Source organism: Lampris incognitus, chromosome 1 (assembly GCF_029633865.1).
Source record: "Lampris incognitus isolate fLamInc1 chromosome 1, fLamInc1.hap2, whole genome shotgun sequence".
NCBI classification, from domain to species: Eukaryota; Metazoa; Chordata; class Actinopteri; order Lampriformes; family Lampridae; genus Lampris; species Lampris incognitus.
In genome coordinates this window covers 121,320,198-121,340,686 of record NC_079211.1, presented here as the reverse complement: position 1 = coordinate 121,340,686, position 20,489 = coordinate 121,320,198, and the positions used below count along the sequence as shown (strand labels likewise).

The 20,489-nt window shown below is 42.4% G+C and overlaps 1 protein-coding gene across 1 annotated transcript in view; it reads left to right on the top strand.

The window, feature by feature from the left end:
• Positions 1-20,489, top strand: part of vps13a (vacuolar protein sorting 13 homolog A) — a 92,960-nt gene that overhangs the window by 16,922 nt on the left and 55,549 nt on the right. Inside the window, exons 18-31 of the mRNA XM_056301733.1 lie at positions 476-674; positions 838-952; positions 1,354-1,490; positions 1,789-1,921; positions 2,270-2,387; positions 3,109-3,253; positions 10,669-10,780; positions 12,449-12,624; positions 16,373-16,529; positions 16,690-16,769; positions 17,123-17,182; positions 17,815-18,010; positions 18,292-18,408; positions 19,015-19,118. Of these exons, the coding sequence (XP_056157708.1) occupies positions 476-674; positions 838-952; positions 1,354-1,490; positions 1,789-1,921; positions 2,270-2,387; positions 3,109-3,253; positions 10,669-10,780; positions 12,449-12,624; positions 16,373-16,529; positions 16,690-16,769; positions 17,123-17,182; positions 17,815-18,010; positions 18,292-18,408; positions 19,015-19,118 (1,849 nt within the window). The remainder of the gene's footprint in view (positions 1-475; positions 675-837; positions 953-1,353; positions 1,491-1,788; positions 1,922-2,269; positions 2,388-3,108; positions 3,254-10,668; positions 10,781-12,448; positions 12,625-16,372; positions 16,530-16,689; positions 16,770-17,122; positions 17,183-17,814; positions 18,011-18,291; positions 18,409-19,014; positions 19,119-20,489) is intronic.

Genomic DNA, 20,489 nt, shown 5'->3' with positions numbered 1-20,489 from the left:
AATGCAATTAATATGATAGGCTGCATCCCCTTGATTTATACGATGATGTGGGTGTCTTTGTCCGACATCAGCTTGTGAAGTTCCACGTTTACATGTATGTGTAAGTGGTTTTTGGTTGACTGGCTGCTGTGATATTTGCCTGGTAACCAATTTACACATTACTAGATCTTTACTGGATACAACTTTATTTGCATTTGAACAATGGAACTAAAATTAGTAAATCACCAGTTTACAACGTATTTTTTAATACTAAGAACTTAGTAACAACTTTACACAAAAACTTTGAAACAAATTTACAAATGACTGGTGCAACCCTGCCCTGGGTACTGTTATTCAAGGGTGACTTCTCCAACCACTACACAACCACAGTGCCCCAAAATACTGGTACTAATACTCCCTCCTCAAATGTCTTCATCTGGTTGTTCCAGGGTTATGAGAGGAATACTCATCTGATGTTTTCCACTTCCTCTTCCAGACTCACAGCTCAGCTCACTTTGTTCGAGGTGACTGGCCTGGCCAATAAAAAGGCTGCACCCACCCTGCTGTCGTCCAGGAAGGCTGGGACTGCAGGAACCCCACTGCTTAGTATTCTGTTTGAAACAAACCCGTTAGACGAGAGTGCTAACCAGCGACTCTATGTAGAGTCACAGCCCCTGGAAATCATCTACGATGCTGTAAGCATTTATGTCTGGATGTGAGTTTGCACATGTGCTTGTATGACATGACCAAATATGAGAGGCTACATATTTGCATGTTTTTGTCCTGTCTGTGTGTGTGTGTGTGTGTGTGTGTGTGTGTGTGTGTGTGCTCACACACGCATGCATGGCATTCTTGCAGGTGACAGTAAACAGTATGTCGGCATTCTTTATGCCCCCTGAAGATTTGCAGTTGGATGAGTTGACCAACGCTACCCTGATGAAACTGGAACAGTTTAGAGACCGTACTTCCACTGGTCAGTCAGATGCATGCACACACAAACAGATCTTAGTCTTTATCCTCCAGCTCCTCAAGCCTCCCCAATTTTTTTTTAAGGCTAATGAGTTGGAAAAGTTGTGCAGTGTACCTTCAAGGTAGATTTTCTTTGAAGACATCTGTTTTATCTAACCCAGGGCAGACAAAACTAACAATACTGTAACAATTTTTATCATCAGAATTTCCTGTTGAAGTTTCTTGGGCAAGCTAGGTCTGCTGTGTGTGATTAAAAACCAGATAATTCACAATAAATGCTATCACTTATTGTTTATAGTCTAGTACTAATCTATAGTACATTAATTGTAGAAGTCTACAACTGTGAACTATTATTTTTGTTGTTGTTTTGCTTGTTTTAATTATTGTTTATGTAATTTTTTTCAGGTTTGATGTATGTGATTGAGACACAGAAGGTTCTAGATCTTAACGTGAACCTGATGGCGTCCTATGTCATCGTTCCACAAACGGGCTTTTACGACTCCACACAGAACATAATTTTGTTGGATCTGGGGCACTTCAAGGTAAGAGAAGAGCCTAAAGCCTGAATAAATGTGCTCAAAGACAAATAAATCTTGAAGAAAGACATTTTTAAAAAAATTTGAATTTTACTACCATACTGTACCATACCTTTACTGTCTGCACTGTACTCAATTTTACTCTTAATGATCTTCAACCTGAACCAGCTGTCAAGCAAAGGATCAGTTTGAAGGGTACCGCCACACCTGTGTTTTCCATAAGCTTCACTTGACCGCCTCAAATTAAGCACTTAAAAGTATGGTATTTCAGTGTGTAGAAACCTTGTTGATCTTGTGTTGACAGATGTCCAGTCAAAGCAGGAAAGATCTGCCCCAGCTCTCATTGGTCAACAGTACCATTGAAGACATCATGTCTAGAGCATATGACAGCTTTGATGTACAACTCAGCAGCCTACAATTCCTCTATAGCAAACCAGGTACACACACACACACACACACACACACACACACACACACACACACACACACACACACACACACACACACACATATCACATGCATGAAAGCTTGATGTGAAAATTATTAAAGCGTATTTAATTACACAATTTTACACATATATCACTGTATCAACACGCTTTTCCATATCTATCTATCTTATCTATCTATCTAACATACATACATACATGCATACATACATACATACATACATACATACATACATACATACATACATACATACATACATACATACATGTACAACCTCTCAGCCCCATACATGCAAATTTTATATCAGTAACACAACCATTATTTCCTTTGTCTCTCAGATGGTGACTGGAAGAAGGCACGTAAGGAGAAACGGTCATCCCTTCACATCCTTGAACCAATGGATCTGAAGGTGTTGTTTAGCAGGGCCATGGTCGTCACAGACTCACGCATGGCAAAGTAAGTGTGCAGTGTTTACTGTGTGACCAATATATTCCAGGAGCCCCCAGCCATCAATATTTGAACTTTATGAAAAAAATATCTTCTTTTTAAGCTTCATAGTATTTCTACTTGGGCTGGGCAGCTCAGTGCATCGCCCCTGCTTTGTGCACCTGTTGACATCAGATCCAGGTCTCTCCGCCTAGCAAAAGCACCCAGGTAGACCCCGGAATACTCCCAGCTCTCCAGCTGACACACAAAACCAGGCCATTGTCACACCATTTTGAATCTAATTAAAGCAATAATTCACAGAAAGTTGAATCACTCATCTAAGTAACCTCTGAGGTCACTTAGGTGAGTGATGAAATGTTTCTCTCAATAAACGTTGTGTCCAGATGAACTGATTCAACTTTTCTGTGATTTTCTTACCTAGATTATTGAGCATGCATAAAAAGGTAAAAATGGCAGCTATACTGAGCTTCACAATACAGTTAGAAGCCTCCCACCCCCACTTCTACCCCACACAACTCTACCCTTGTAAGAATCAGATTTCTTTACATAGACAAGAGGATGAGAAGTATTGCCCAGAGAAAGCATATGTTATTAAGAATAACTGGTTTGGCCACTCTAGGTTTAATTTCAAAGAGAAGATTTATATGCATGTGTGTTTCCACATGCATTCACACCTGGAGTTGTCAGCTGTGCATGTGCATCTGTGAATGTATTTGTTTGTGTGTTACAGGTTTAAGATCTCTGGGGAGCTTCCCCTACTGTCCCTTCGTATCTCTGATGATAAGGTTCGAGGCATTCTGGAGCTGGTAGAAAGCATCCCATTGCCTGAGAGCAGACCAGCACAACGAAGCACTGCCCCACATTCCACTCCTAAGGTTAGGATGGCTGGTTGGCTCTTAGTTTAGTAGTGGTGGTGGCAAGCTGTATATAATATTATCAAAAACATAGTCCACAGTGACATAGATGATATGAATTGAACTCAAATGGAACTTCAACTTTATTATCATATGTATTAGAATACAATGAAATTCTTGAGCTCTGGCTCTCTCTGCCTTAACACAAAGGACACAAGGACAAAGGACACAAGAACACACCATCTCAAAAAAAAAAAACCCACTACAGGCCTATGTAGACTATGTATGCATGAATTGATATATATATACATACACACAATATAGAAAAGTATACGATAATGCAACAATGCATATGAGTGGATATGGGTGTGTCAGTTGTTCAGCAACCTGACTGCCTGTGGAAAGAAACTATTATGGGTAGTGTGTGATTTGATGCTCTGGTAATGTTTTTAGATGTAAGGAGCGAGGACAGAACATGAGTGGAGTGGCTGGTGTTCTTAATGATGTTTTTGGCTTTTGTTTTGCAGCGAGTAGTGTAAATATTATGAAGTTGTGGTAGTTCAATGCCAATGATTTTTGCTGCTGTCTTTGCAGTCCTTTAAAGCAGTCTGCAGTCCTGAGCAGTCAGGTTGCCAAACCACATTGTGATGCAGCCTGTCAAGACACTCTCGATGGTACTGTTCATAAGCGTTTTGTTACTCATACCAAAACTCTTGAGACGTCTTAGAAAATACAGTCTCGGGCATCCGGGTAGCATAGTGCTCTATTCCATTGCCTACCAACATGGGAATCGCCATTCGAATCCCTGTGTTACCTCTGGCTTGGTCGGGCGTCCCTATAGACACAATTGGCCATGTCGGCGGATGGGAAGCCGGATGTGGGTATGTGTCCTGGTCGCTGCACTATCGCATCCTCTGGTTGGTCAGGGCGCCTGTTCGGGGGGGACGGGGAACTGGGAGGAATAGCGTGATCCTCTTCACTGTCGGGTGAAAAGAAGTGCCTGGTGATTCCACATGTATCGGAGGAAGCATGTGGTAGTCTCCAGCCCTCCCCGGATCGGCAGAGGGGGTGGAGCAGCAACCAGGACAGCTCAGAGTGCAGGGTGATTGGCCAGGTACAGTTGGGGGGGGGGGTCCAATAAGAAAATACAGTCTGTGCTGTGCCGTCTTGAGGATACAATTGGTGTTGAGAGACCATCATTAAGAGATGTGAGGGTGTCTGTTATGTGTGAACTGAGAAATCTAAAGCTGTCCACAATTTCAACAGATGATTGCTGGAAATAGGAATGTGATTCCCACTGATCTGTCTAAAATCAACAATGATTTCTTTTGTCCTGTTGACATTTAGAGAGGTTGTTATCTTGGCACCATATGGTTAAATCTTCCGCTTTACTCCTATAGACCATCTCATCACGGTCGCTTATTAGTCCGATCACTGTGGTGTCATCTGTGAATTTAATGATGCTGCTGTTGTCATATTTGGCAACACAGTTATGTGTAAACAGACTGTACAATAAGGGACTGAAACCGCAGCCCTGTGCTGCGCTGGTCCCAAGAACTAATGTGGATGAGTACGTTTTACCTATTCTCACAGTTAACATAGGTCAAAGCAATGGGGTCGGTAATCATTAAGGCCAGAGACAGGTGTTTTCTTAGGTACAGGCACAATAGTGGTTTTCTTAAAACACAGTGAAACCACATACAATGACAGGGACAGGTTAAAAATGTCAGTAAAAACCTGAGGTAGCTGAGTGTAACATTCTCAAGGACATGGGAAGGGATGCCGTCTGTGCCAGCAGCTTTACAAGCCTTAACCCTTTTAAAAGTTTTACTCACATCAACCTCCTGTCACCTGTACACCAATCAGCAAAAACATTAAAACCACCTGTGTAATATTTTGTAGGTCCCAGGGCTCCAGACTAACTTTTTCCATGAGCACCAGCACAAAATGTAGGAGCACCACTTAAATTGACACGCAACGCAACACATTGATATTTTTTCCATCTTAACTGTATTACTGATAAATGCTTTGGTAATAAATAGACCACTTACAGAAATAAGAATATGCTATTTATTTTAAATGTCACAAAGTGAGGTAGTGCTTAAGAGCAAAAAAAAACAACAATAAGTTAAATAAAATGTAAACTTTAAAGTGCTTTTTGTAAACATAGGCACCAAATAATACATTTATAAATGTAAACATAAGGTATGTGGTCAGTAACATTACTGTCATTACAGCACAAGAACCACAACAAAATAAGTAAACACTGAACTCATACAGTATGCCTCTCCTTCCCTTCCCTTTAGTTTAGAGCACATCCCCCTGAGGGCCACTAGGAGGCTCTAAGGGCCAACCGTTGTAATTGGGCTTTCTAGCTCTTTTACCCTGACTGAACCACATCTGTACAGCCTCCTTGGCATCAAACTCACTGTGGCTCTGCAATAACCCCGGAACAGTAAAATACTGTACCTACAAATAAATGTTTTAGTAATAAAGTGCAATAAATATGTCACTCACATATCTGAACAAGCTGTATTATACTGTACATAACCACCTACATACTTACTATAAAGTAACACTTTTTTACATTATTTAGCATCACTTCTTTGCAATATGTCCTGTTTACATTTCACATAAACAGCTTCACCTGTATATAGTCATTCCTAGTGTATATTTTTGAAGATTGTGTGTTCTGTGTGCGAGTACAATGAGCCAAACCAGAGTCAAATTCCTTACATACCTTGAGCATTTGCGTGCTGGACTTCCCACGTGGCAAATCAAAACACTCACTGGGCTCCCTTGCTGCAGGATCCGTGCATACACAATCCCGCATTCCTTGGTTGACACATCCATGTCGCCATCAGTCATGAATAAGAGATACATGGAGTCTGCTATTTTTTTGCCTGTCTTCTTTTTAAGTGTATCAGCTATCACTCCAGTAAACTGGGCACATGCCATGTCGTTGCTGTGTGTGGGGTTAACTTTAACTCCGTTCTTTTTTAATAAGTCTATGTGACCCTTGAATTTTGTGAATGGTAGCTCTTCTTTGGCAATGTAGTACGCTTTATTGAATTTTATTTCCATTTCGGCCTCTTCTGCAGAACAATTTGCAGATGTCTGCCTTTCAAATGCCATTTGCAGAGACACTGAACTTCCGGCCATGGACCTGTCCCTGTACAGTTTGTGCTTCAGGCTGTTGTTGTGCTTAAAGTTAGTGTCATGCATGAACACAGTGGTGCTGGTCGAGGGGTCAGCAAACTTGGTTTTCCCCACAAAAGTTGGCCCACACTGAGAACAATACATGCAGTACATGGTGCCTTTTTCTTTGCTAAATCGTAGCCATGGATATTGCATAAGCCATTCCTGTCAGGAGGAATCAGGAATCAGGAACACTATTTGTCATAGGCAAGGCTCAACATTTTCGGTTTTTATTTTTCAGTCATCAGCATGCCGAATTTCGCCACAAGAGGACACTTATATAACCTCACACAAACAGGAACAACTTTTGGCTCTGTGGAAACATAAAATCCGGGTGAAAATCAGTTTAAACCGATCTGCTTCTTTTAAAAAATCTGAGTATTTTTTGGTGAAAATCGGTAAAAACCGAAAACGCTGAGCCTTGGTCATAGGCAATATGTTGGAATACGTCTTTGCATTTTTCACATCACCTGCTGCTTCTTCGTCTGAACTGTCATCAGTTTGGGTCAGTGGAACAGGAGGAGGGTCTTTTCTTTTAAAAAAATTAATCAATCGTTCGTTTCATTGTTCGTTTCACAGCAAGAGCAAGTCCTACTGAGTGGCGACTGACGTCCCGCGCGCGATTTTTTCCCTGCACAATGCTGCTTTGTTTTGGTCGTGTCACGAGAGCCTCGTGGTAACGCTTCTCTCTCACACGTGTGTACACACACACATACGCCAAGCCCACTCATTCACACACAAGTTCTCGCTCTTACTGGTTTTCACATGATTAAAAAAAAAACACGGCTATATTGCAAGTTGCACCAGTGCACCTAGGTTTAAAATTTACTCGCACTGACACCAAAACTAGGCACAAAATATGACTAAATTGTCACACTCTGGAGCCCCTTCGTGCTGCCAAAACAGCTCTGACCCAACGAGGCATGGACTCCAAAAGACCTCTGAAGATGTCCTCTGGTATCTGGCACCAAGATATTGAGAAACCTCCAGCTTCAGCAGCTCTGTCTGGAGACCTCCTTATTGTGTTACATAGCAATGAGTTTTCAGCACATCATTGGCTTGTCTTGAGCACAGAGCTGTCTGGGGACGGAGGTCTCCAGACAGAGCTGCTGCAGCTGGGGTCTATTGAAGATATTAGCAGCAGATCCTTTAAGTCCTGTAAGTTGTGAGATGCGGCCTCCATGTATTGGAATTGTTTTTCCAGCACATCCCACAGATCCATGATCGAATTGAGATCTGGGAAATTTGGAGGCCAAGGCAACATCTTGAACTATTTGTCATGTTCCTCCAACCATTCCTGAACAGTTTTTGCAGTGTGGCTGGGCACATTATCCTGCTGAAAGAGGCCACTGCTATCAGGGAATACAGTTGACATGAAGGGATATACTTGGTCTGCAACAATGTTTAGGTATGTGGCACATGTCAAAGTAACATCCATATGAATGCCAGGGCTCAAGGTTTCCCAGCAGAACATTGCCCAGAGCATCACACTGCCTTCACCAACTTGCCTTCTTCCCATAGTGCATCCTGGTGCCATCTCTTCCTCGGGTAAATGACACACGCATTCGGCCGTCCACATGATGTAAAAGAAAATGTGAGTCATCAGACCAGGCCACCTTCCTTTACTGCTCCATGGTCCAGTTCCGATGCTCACGTGCCCATTGTAGGTGTTTTCGGCAGTGAACAGGGATCATTATGGGCACTCTGACCAGCCTGCAGCTACACAGCACCATACGTAGCAAGCTTTGATATATTATGTGTTCTGACACTTGTCTGTCATAGCCAGCATTAACTTTTTCATCAATTTGAGCTATGGTAGCTCTTCTGTGGGATCAGACCAGAGGGGCTAGCCTTTGTTCCCCACACACATTGGTTCCCCGGTTGTCCTTCCTTAGAACACTTTTGATAGGTACTGACCACTCCATACCGGGAACACCCCACAAGACCTGTCATTTTGGAGATGTGCTGACCCAGTCATCTAGCCATCACAATTTGGCCCTTGTCAAAGTAGCTCAGATTCTTACGCTTGCCCATTTTTCCTGCTTAGATTTATAGTCCCTGCAGCCCTGTCCACATGCGCCGCAAGTCACGGCCACTGCAGTCATTTTCCAGTTTTTCCCTGTGTTTTCTTTTAGCAGCTTTGATGCCTCTCCTTGTGTCATACCTGGATTTTTTGTAGCATTTCTTGTCCCCGGATTTACAGGCAGTGGTACACTCCTTCACCCTCAAGTTCAAATTTCACTTTATTCTCATATGCATATAAGAAGTACCATGTACCTTCAAATGCAATTAAATGCAAATGCATATTACCTCAGGGAAATGTATCTGTTAATCTGGTTGGGGTAGGAGCAAGTAGTTCATACTGGGATACAGTTATCCACACAGAATCTAACTTAGCCAGTGAACGATTCAGCGTACTCATCCAAACTTGAGGCTGAATCCTTAAAGATTGACTAGTCTGTTGATTCAAAACATCCCTGAAGTTTGGATTCATGTCCTTTAGTCCAGCACTGTACTATCCTCACAGTGGGCTGCATGTACTTCACTTTCTGCTTGTAGGCAGCAAGCAAGTACACTGACAGGTGGTCGGATTTCCCAAAGTGAGGTCGTGGGATAGACCTGTAAGCTGCCTTGATCATGGGGTAACAGTGGTAGAGAGTCTTACTGCCTCTAGTTAGGCAGGTGACATGTTGGTAAATTTTCATAAGCATAGATTTCAGGTTACAGTGGTTAAAGTCCCCTGTCACACTTGAAATGGCCTCAGGGTGCAAGTTCTCTTCCCTGCTAATGGCTCCATACAGCGTGTCTAGCACCGCTGCAGCAGTAGCTTGCGATGGTATGTAGATGGCAGTTAACAACACACAGGGGAATTCCCTTGGGAGATAGAATGGTCTGCACCTTATTGTTAGTTGTTCCAACACTGGCAAACAGGACAGGGGGACTATTTCCACGTCAGTGTACCATGAATTGTTAACAAGTAAACATACACCACCTTCCTTCTTTACCTTGTCAGTAATCGTCATGGAACAGTCCATGCGGTGTACAGAAAAACCCTCCGGTGGTATAGCCCTATCAGGTGTATTAGGGCCCAGCTAAGTCTCTGTAAAGCAGAACACACAACAATCCTTCATGTCCCTTTGAGAGCTGATTCGGCAATGAACTTCGCCCAGCTTGTTGTCGAGGGACTCGATGTTAGAAAGCAGTATGCTGGGAATCGGGGGCTGGGTAGGACACTGCTGTAGCCTCACTGGGGCGCCAACTCGTTTACCTCGCCTCCAGCAGCACTGTCTGTGACCATTACTCCATGGTGGTTTGTTTGTACTTGGTACTGCTGGATCGGTAAAAATACATTAGGGTGATGTATTTTTACAATGTATGCTATTTGGGTTGCGTTCTGAACTGATATTTTAGCGGGCCCTGTATTCATTTTTTATTTATGAGATTCACTAGTCAGTGCAAGCTCACTCACCAAAAGCTAGAAATTCATCATCGACACATTGCACGTTAAAGATGCAATTCAAAGGTATACAGCCACGAAGATGAACGAGAAATGGATTCGATTACGCCATACTGTCGAAACATCTGTCACTGCTTTTCATAGAGAATGCTGGATGGAGTCATAGGGATAGAGCAGAGGCAGGTGAGACACATTAGAAGGTCACAGACAGACAGGTTGCAGCAGTGTTTCCCCTCCAGTCACCTAATGTTACATAATTGCCCCCACTGCTACAATAATTTTAAAACAATTATAATTCACCATCTGGGCTCATTTCCCTCCAAAATTACCATGTAAGAGACAAGTGTGACACAAATGTTTCCAAATACAACAGTCATGGGATACAATTTTCTTTTGACTTTTTAATTTTGATGAGCTAAATATAGTTTATTTAAATTTAAATTTTTAAAGATTTTTTTTAAAATTACTTATTATTATTTAGTTTAGGCCCTGGCCTGTTGGCCTGTCTAGGGTGTCCCCCTGCCTGCTGCCCAATGATTGCTGGGCTAGGCTCCAGCATCCCTGCTACCTGAGAGCAGGATAAGCAGTTTGGATAATGGAATGGAATATAGTTTAATGAAATCGAATCTAACTTGTATATAATTAATGAAAATAAAGTAGGACTGAATGAGAAAAAAAATAAAATAAAATTGATTGATTTTTTTTTTTGAATTTAATTCATTGACTTTATGAATTGAACTTTATTTTTGTGACTCATTGGTGTATATTCTGTCCTCTACAGCCAAAGTCATCGTTCACCCCCCAGCTGACCCCCAGGAGACCTCCCAATGTGGCTGACCTACGCTCTTCAGTTGTGTTTCATTCATGTGAGACCATCAGCATTTCTTCATTAGGTGAGATGCAAGGACAACTACTAACACACTCTCCTTCTCTATCTGTGTGTCTGTGTGTGCGTGTGTGTGTGTGTGTGTGTGTGTGTGTGTGTGTGTGTGTCTGTTTGGGAGGGGTTATACGTATGTGTGTATCTATACATGCATGTAAAATGAGATGGTGCTATATATACTGTGTACGTACATGGAAGAAGGAATCTGTTAGGGCTTTCATTTATTTTTGACCTCTCACAAACAAATGTTATCTACTGTCACATGGATATATGTTCTACTGTCCCATACAAAGAATGCATGAAATTAACTTGTGCCCAGTTACTGACTGTATTGGAGTGCACTTCAATGGTATCAGACCCGATATGGCTGAAGCCCAGCCCCAAGACCAAACCCATCTAGGGCGAGTGTTGCAATAGCACTTCCATCACTTTGCTGAGACATACCAGGAGTGTGCATGTCTCATCACTGCACTACTGAGGCTTGGGTCCTGACTGATTGTGCTGTCACACACAAAACGATCTCCTCTGCAAGTATACAGTATTCTACTTCTCGCATCTTGAATTGGAAACCACATCAAATTGTACTGTCACCCATAGTCCAGGCAGCTCCACCTTGGCTCACACCTTTCCATGCACACCATGGTTGGTCCTTCTACTCATCACAAGATACAAGCACCTTTATTATCTGGTGACAATGGCCAGGTAGGGGCCTGGTGCTCCAGCTACATCCAATTTCATGGCTAGTTGGTTTGGTGGGAAAGATTTTTTATGCTCTGACTTCCATTACCACTGTCCTGCTCTCCGTATCAACCAACTCCTTGTCTGAGGTGGTCTGATGAACTTTGGCATTGGGTGCCATAACCCAGCATTCAGTTTATCCCACTTCACCAGCTTTGCTTAATCAAAAGTGGCCCACTAGGCGTTCGCCTGGGTGTAAGGTAGTGAGTCGGGCTTCTAGCCCATTTAAAGTTTGAAAATAGGTTGAGATTGTTTTGGTTCAAATACCGGTAATCATTAGTTTAACCTGATAAAATTGTGACAGTTTGAGCACCAGCTTCTGTGAGGGAAACTTCAGAGGGAACCAGCTAGTAGATGGTTTGATTGGTCTAAGGACCGATTTACACTTCAGGCTTCCACCAGAGTTTGCTCTGGCGTTGCCCCTCCAAAGCATAGTTCCCCATCTTTAGGTCCTGTGACACACACTCTGGCTCCACATCTCCGACAGTGCAGATGAGATGGGTCCAGCCCATTTCTTGCATTGTGGGGTTTTGTTACACTGTCTGGCTCACCTGTGTGTTAATCTCCTAGTTCTCTCCTTGTGAGGCAAAGTATATGTATGTGAGAATAAGGTGCATGTGAGATGAAAGTAAATATGTATTTGAAAGTGACAATATATGAATATGAAAATATGTGTGAGTAAAGTATATATATATATATGTGAGAGGTCCAGAATGAATTACACCCTGCATGGTCCTTTATAGAAATCTGCAAAGAATATGAATTTGCAGTCTACCAAATATACAGCATACACAAGAAATTAATATTGAAAGTGTGTGATTGTCTGTCTGTCTGTCTGTCTTTCGTGTGTGTGTGTGTGTGTGTGTGTGATTGGATGCACTGTTTAACTAGATGACTTTCTTTCTCTGTGTGTGTCTGTCGATGTGGCTGCCTAACCCAGGTTCAGAAGAGGAGTTGTTCTTTGATGCTCCCAGCTCTCCCATTGATGACCGGCCATTCTTCCCAGACATGCCCAGTAGCCTGCAGCGCTCAGACTCACTTAAAAGAAGAGGCTTGGTCAAAAAGGACCCTCAGAAGAACATGACTGAGTTCCTGATGAGATTTGAGATCAGCGAGGTACAAAACGCTCAGTGGTCTTACAATGCAGACCCAAAATAGAGCTAGGATTATCCTACTGTATGTACTATTTTGTGTTTAATTTAAATGAATTTAACTTAATGAATTTAAATGATGTATTTTATTTAAATACATCATTTAATTCAGTTTGCTACAATGACCTTTGATCATTGATATACTGCCTATATAGATGTAGTTCGTTAAATCCACTCCTCACCACTTTTCATGTGTAACCTCAGTGTGCAAAGAAAAGGTAGTACTGTCAAACACCCTGTATATTAGGTGGCACGGTGGGGCAGTGGTTAGTGTGGTCACAGCAAGAAGATCCTGGGTTTGAACCCTGGGGTAGTCCAACCTTGGTGTCTTGCCAGGTTGTCCTCTGTGTTGAGTTTGCATGTTCTCCCCATGTCTACGTGGGTTTCCTCCGGGTGTTCCGGTTTCCTCCCACAGTCCAAAGACGGTCAGGTGACTCAGCATACTAAATTGTCCCTAGGTGTGTGAGTATGTGTGTGTGTGTGTGTGTGTGTGTGTGTGTGTGTGTGTGGTGTGGTGTGTGGGGGGGCTGTGATGGCCTGGCGCTCCGTGCAGGGTGTCTCACCACTTGCTGCCCAATGACTGCTGGGGTAGGCTCCAGCTCTGCAACCCTGAGAGCAGGATAAGCAGCTTGGATAATGGATGGATGGATGGATTAAAACAGTAACTTGAGTAAAATTTTATGGTAGATGTGGATATTTGATATGTGTGTTCATGTAGCATTAATGGGAAGCACCCTGTTGAGGTTCGAACGCTCACCTATGATGACAAAATTGACAGACCATAAAGATAATGCAGAAATCCATCTACCAATATTTCTTCGATATATTCCATATAGTTTCAGTTTGGGGTGAAGCAGCAGCACATTAGCAATACAGCCATAATGGGAAAATTGAACTTGCTACGTCAGGATCATATGGAGATCCTGTGATCCCTCTTGTCTTAGTTTCAGCTGGCATCAGTGCAGATATTTGCATTTTAACAACTCGTTCCTTACATGTGAAATAAACATCAGCGATGCTTTGCTACAAGCAGAAACTGCAGGAGCTACTTACTTAAGATGTTGCAAGTTACTCCTCTTGATGGTATTTCTTGGTGGCAGGGGTGGTCAGAGCATTTACATTGCGATGAACCCTTCTGCATCTTCTGCAGGTATCTCAGGGTCACAAGCATTTCGCCCTTTATTCTGTATGCCTCGCCTGAGTGGGGCAGCAAAGACCAAATTAGCCTTCACCTGCAGAAAGTTTCCAACTGCGGGTTCTCATCAACCACAACCATCTTGAGCTGGTCTCAGCTGCCATGGCTATCTCCTCAATGACTTGCTTCAGTTGTTTGGGTTCCAGACCCATCTTCTGTAGGAAGTAGTGCACTGATGTTGCTGGGAAACAACGGTTGCCAACTTCGATGGGAAATAAGGTTGCGTACCATCCTTTGACAAGAGCCTCATCAATCAAATCCTGGTACTTGGCTTTCTTCTGTTGGTGAGAGAAGGCTAGCCTGTCCTCCCAGGACACTGTGAGTTCAGCTACTAAGATAGTGTTTGTGCTCCTGGGTAGAACTCTTTGAGAAAGACAAGTCTCTTCTTCAGGTCCATTTGCATCTCCCAGTTTGGAAGCTTGATGCAAAATAGAGCTTGGGCCTTGGCAGTTGTTCTTGCCCAAGGAGCCTTATCCCCTTCCCTTTAGAAATTGACAACTTCAGGTGGTAATGCCTGGTGTTTATTGGCTTTGACCCTCTGCATGTCCATCCATTTGGCAATTTTTGCAAGGACTTTGTTGTGCCTTCACATGATTGGCCTTCTCCCAGTGCTTTAGGATATCCAGTCAAGATGTGATTCTGGGTGTAAAGGGTTGCTCAACACTGCTTGCAGGATGGGTCGTCTTCTTTGCCCCAGATCTTTAGATTGTTTGGAGTTGGCAAGAGGTCAGCCACAGCACGCAGGAGGAAGGTCAACTTACCCTGGTTGGTACTCCAGAGTTCCTTCCAGGACAATGATCATTCAAGTGCCTTGTCCCACTGCATCCACTGTCCCTGGCAGGCAAGCCCTACTGCTTTTACGTGGTGGTCTTCTCTGCTGCTCCTTGGGCCCTCTTCACCACGAGTCCTCTCTTGCCTTTGGCGTTGGCCTTACTCCATCTCTTGGCATTGTAGTTTCCAAGTCCTAGCTGTCCTTGACAGGCTACTCCAATGATCTTCTGATGTTCCCAGTATGCTTCTACTTCCCTCACTGCTTCCTGAGGCTTACACTTCCTGCCACACTTAATGGTCTTATTAGCATGTCTGACTTTCTCGTCCTCAGACAGTAGCAGTGTACTGACTGCTCCTGCCTTGGTGGCTTTGAATTCTTCCACCACCAATGAGACTGGCGACCGAGTTAAGTTTGAGGGGCACCCAGCCATCTTTGCAAGAATTTGCTGCACAGTCTCTCCATTGCTTCCACTTGAGTCATGGGGAAGTCATTGCATTCTGGGTATGATGCCATACTGGAAGCACCACACCTTAAACCTTCAAACTAGTTGGTTGTTGTCAGTTACCTTGAGCCAGATGTTTAGTTGAGCCAAGGTGTCTGTCTTTGAGGTTGCCACTGTTCTTCAGGGTGCTGTCATAATTCTTTCCAACACATCGGATTCTCTTGTTCTTGAATTGTTGGAATCTCAGCCCTTTGAATAATGAAGATGCTTTTTGTCAGCTTTCCTTTCAGGATACTTAGGCTCCTAGATTTCCTGGGTTGAATTGGATGTGAGACCATGTAGCCATCTTATCCATGTTCCTTGGATCGATGGAGTCATCACAGTTATATCATCCATGAATGCTCTGCAGGCCAGATGCCTTATTCCATCATCCGCTTTGGCCCTCTACATTGTATTCTTCTTGCCTTTAGTAGTAGGTTCATGGCAGCCACAAACAGGACCACCGATATTGTGCATCCTGCCATGATGCCCTTCTCAAGCCTCTGCCATTTGGTGGTGAAATTTCCCACGGTGAACCTCATTCTCACTAAATTCATGTGTGACATCACAAGCTTGACTACTTCTGATGGTACTTGGTAGTGCTCCAATGCATTTTGGATCAGCTGGTGAGGTACGCTTAGGTAGACTTTGGCAAGATCTAACCATATGACTGAGGGTATATTGTTGTTGCTCTTTGCTTCCTTTATGATCTGGCTAATCACTAATGTATGCTCCAGACATCCTGAATACCCCGGGACTCCTCCTTTCTGAACACTTGTGTCAGTATTTTCATTGGCGAGTAAATAAGATGTTAGTCTTTTAGCAATGACGGACCAGAATATTTTACATTCAATGTCTAGCAGGGAGCTCTCTCAAAACTGGTCAAGTCCTAAGTTCAGTTCTTTAGGGACAAAGCAGCCCTAATCAAGTGGGGTTCCTGCTTTCTACTCTCTACTGCTATTCATTTCATTTTACTTCATTTATGTCAGTCACACCTGTTAAAGAAAAGGAAAAAAGTAGGGATACTTTGATGTTATTTATTCAAGTCAAAATATCTGATAGCATTAACAGTCTACATAGGTTTCTTAACAATCCCCCATACACCTCCCCATCTGTCTTGAGTGCCTTTTTTTTCCTTTTCTCTCAAACCAATTTGCTTCTGTTTTGATCTTTCTTTTCCTTCATTCACTGCTCTTTCTTCTCCTGCCTCTGTTCTACTTCTTCTACTCTTTCTCTTTTAATTGTATTCTCCTCTATCTGTCCAGTTGTCTGTGCAGCTGTGTCGTCTATCTGGGGTTCAGGAGGTCACCGTGCTCCACCTGGACATAGAGGGCCTGGGCACCGAGCTAAAACTCCGCACCTTTGACATGACATCATATACCTTTATTAGAGAGATTTGCCTCAAGTGTCCCGAGTACATGGGTCAGTAACTAATAAGTCTGATTTGAATTAACTATTTTATGTCCAACAGGCATTAGACATGATAGTTTTATTAAACGGAGAATGAATCAAAGGAATATCAATCACAGTTGCTTTAGATTGTTTTTCAATGTTATGTATTTCTCCACGGGGCACTGTGAAGACTCGGAAGAGAAGGAGGTTCATCTAATAACCACTTTAGACAACACAGAGGATGACCTGCTCACCCTGGAATACATTAAGGTAGATTCTCCTACTAATAGGACTATGTATGTATGCATGTATATATAATATATGTAATTGAGCAGTTAGGTCCCTTGTCTCCGTATCACCGTCCTGCGACACAGAACTGCCAAGAGACCTCTCTACCCTGCCCTCTCCCTTTCTGCTATCCTACTGTCAGCATTTAATCTAACTCTAAGTCCTTAGAATGGGTGGACTTCTCATTTCCTTCATTTAAAAATCAAGCAAACAAAATATATATTCCTAGTAATGAGTCATTATCTTGATATATGGAACGTGAAGCCATCAAAACAACTTCCATTCACCAATTATGTTGAATAATTGGCTAACTGAGCATTATGTCTCATTTCCAGGCTGATAAGAATGGTCCTGAGTTCAAGTCTCAACACAAAAATACAGAACAGCTCATCAAGGTGGGAGAAACTTTTTATCAGGTCACTTTCAGTGGTTACATTGTTTCTAAGATTTTTTTTACCCTGTCATTTAGAATACTGGGGTATAGATATAGCTATAGGTGAGCATCTTCTAACCTGTTTTTTTTTTAAATATATTTCTATTTGTTGTTGTTTTTTTTTTTTTTTAATTCAGTGATGCACAGACCTGTAGACGTTTTTATACTGTGCATTAATTTAAATATTGCCACAGTTTTGGTGGTTAACTGATTTGAAATGGCAGTCATTGCCAATTTGATTGCAGCTTGTTATGAAATTGACATGACACAGAACCCTCACCTAAAGCCTAAATGCCAGGTATTGCTTGGCACTTACTTTAAGTCACAGTTCCCAGAAATTTTGGGCAACCATGCATTTATAAGTTATTTAAAAATTACCAGCCTGATGATTACTACACTTGAGTTTCAGAAAGAATAAATCTCAGATGTTGAAACTGAACTTAACTGAATTTTTGCAGTTTTGTTTTGCCATCATGTGAGCTTCTCAGCTTCTCAAGTTCAAGACTCTGTTCCACTCTGCTCTTTTTAAACTGAGCCAGACTCAACTTTATGATAAGTTTTTTTCAGCGTTCCAACTTTAAATTCTTCTACCAGGTAAACTTCTCGTCACTGGATGTGCATCTCCATACAGAGGCTCTTCTCAATGCCATGAACTTCCTCAACAGCCTTCTCCCTCCATCTGCCAAAAAGGAAGGAGGGCAGGAGGAGCTGCCCACCATCCATGAGGAGGAGGAGGAGGGAGAGGAAGAGGAGGAGGGGAAGAAGGAGTCCACAATGATCAAGAAACAAAGTAACTAAGAGTGTTGTAGTCTGCTGTCATATGATTTTTTTAAACTGTATTAATATGCTAATACAGATACCTGTTGTTGTTTCATGGGATGTCTAACATATGATAATGTTTTTTCAGAAATCGCCATCTCAAATGACTTCAGTTCATTCTATTGAGAATATAGAAAAGAACAGCTGAGCTAAACATTGCTTTCTTTTGATCTTAGTACCTTTCTTTCTAGTTTTTGTTCATCTTCCCTCTCTCTTCACTCATTAGTGTCTCCCTTTTCTTCTTTTCCTTAGCCTCTAAGAAGTCAAAGTTTGAAGATGTAGTAAATCTACATATAAGAGCAGATCTCAACTGTCTGAAGGTTTTCATCCGAGGGCAAAAAGCCAGGATCTCAGAGATCAGCATTGAAGGTACAAGCATCCTTCACTGCTACATGGTCTGCTAACCTCAGTGAATGCAATCAAAACCAACAATAATACTAAGTCATAAAAAAAAAGACAAGAAAGCAAAAAATATATTAAATATGAATAAAAAGTTAAGACAATATAGTGTAAATAACAGGGAAAAAATACATCACATAAAAGTAAGCGAACTGAAAATTTTAAGCAGTGTTTGACAATATCTTGCTGATTCCAAAAGTTTAAGCTGCGGGTCACTCCAAAGCTGCATGGCCATGATATTGCTGGTCACCTTTAGCCTTAGATCTAGACTTTAGGTCTGCAATGTAGCTTGGAGCCATAGCTAAATATGCTTCAAAAATGATCAGTAAAATTCTTGCTTAATGTCATTGACTAAAGTGCTTTGAGTGGCTGTTTCAGCTAGAAAAGCGCTTAAAAAATGTGGTCCACTTGCTCAAAAGTTGTCCAAATATAATGGCTCTATACTACTGTTTGAATACTATTTTTGAATGGATTCAGTGTGCGTCCCTATTTTTATGCATGCGCTCAAGGTGAGAATCCAAAATGAATACTTTATCAATAAAGAAGTCAAAAAATTTTTACTTTGCTACTGTCTAGGTTTGGTGTCTGAGGTTCTTATGAGGAAAAAAGAGATGGAAGTTCTGGCCAACTTGAGGAACATTATCATCCTGGACTGTGATAAAGAGGCCCTGTACAAGAAGGTACAGTGAGTAATAGATAGGTACATAGAATGCAGTGCAGAGAAGTCTGCAATGAATTTTACCTCTTGATTTTGGATTTCATTTAAGATAAACTATTTTGTTGCTGTACTTGACATGATTTACATAAGAACCACAGATAAATACTTCTGTGATAGTAAACATTGTCTAAATTCTCGACTGAAAATTCTTACCAAGATATTTTAACGTTTTTTTAAATGTTCAGTGTGCCCTCCAACTGACCATAGAAGAGTGCACTCAGTAGAGTGCAGATCCCTGCCAGGTGTATCTTTCCATCTGTGGTGTGACAAACCAGCTGAGGAGTTGGCACTCAATTCAGGAATCGGGAACATTTATTTGTCATTTCATTTCATGCACTTGTATAGTACATGAAATGAAACGAAATGTCGTTTCCCCCAGTCCACAGTAGTGCAACACAAAGACAAAAACACATATCTAAACTACAAGAATACATATATACAAACTACAAAAAAAAACCTACAAAAACACATGTACCCAACATATCAACAAAAAAAAAAGATGTTTTTTTCCCCCACTGTCCAAGAGAGTGAATGCCAAGATGACTGTCGGAACTGCGGGTCTGCATGGGCTATCAGTTAGCTTAGCCTACCCTGCTTTCGTGTCCTGTCAGACCGCCCTCGGTGTTTCTTCCTTGGGTGCAGCTCCAGGCAGGGGCTGTGGTCCCTGGGCCCACCGGATGCAGCAGACCAGGTTTCCCCAGCCGATCCAACGCCAGCTGTCCCAGCCAGACACCTTCGACACACCTCCCCGCACTCCACATGACAACACCAAAAACACAGTCAGCGCTAGGCGAGGCCGCTGTCAGGCTGCCCTCGGTGTTATCGGAACTGTCGGTCTGCATGAGCTAGCAGTTAGCTTAGCGTGCCCCGCTTCCACGTCCTGTCAGACTGCCCTCGGTGTTTTCTCTTCGGGTGCAGCTCCAGGCAGGGCCGTGGTCCCTGGGTCCATAGGAAAGAGCAGACCAAGCTCTCCCAGCCGGTCCAACACCAGCTCTCCCAGCCATCAAATGAAGACACAAACTTAGACGTGGACAAAGATACTGCATGGGCGGTATTGGGTGAGGCCACTGCTAACGTGAATTCGTGCAACCATCTTCCCACCCCAGAAGCGGAATAAATAATAATTGCGGTATAAAACAGGTTTTTCAAAGGCTTTGAATCACTGCAATCATGATGTCCTTGATCATACAGTCATAACTTTGCACAAAAATTAGTTGGCTGACAGGCCCAATAGTATGCGAGATTATCAGCAGAGTGATACATGCACACACGGACAGAAAAATAAGTGTTTTTCCTGTCATTATAGGACTTCTGCACAGTGCCCAAGTCGATT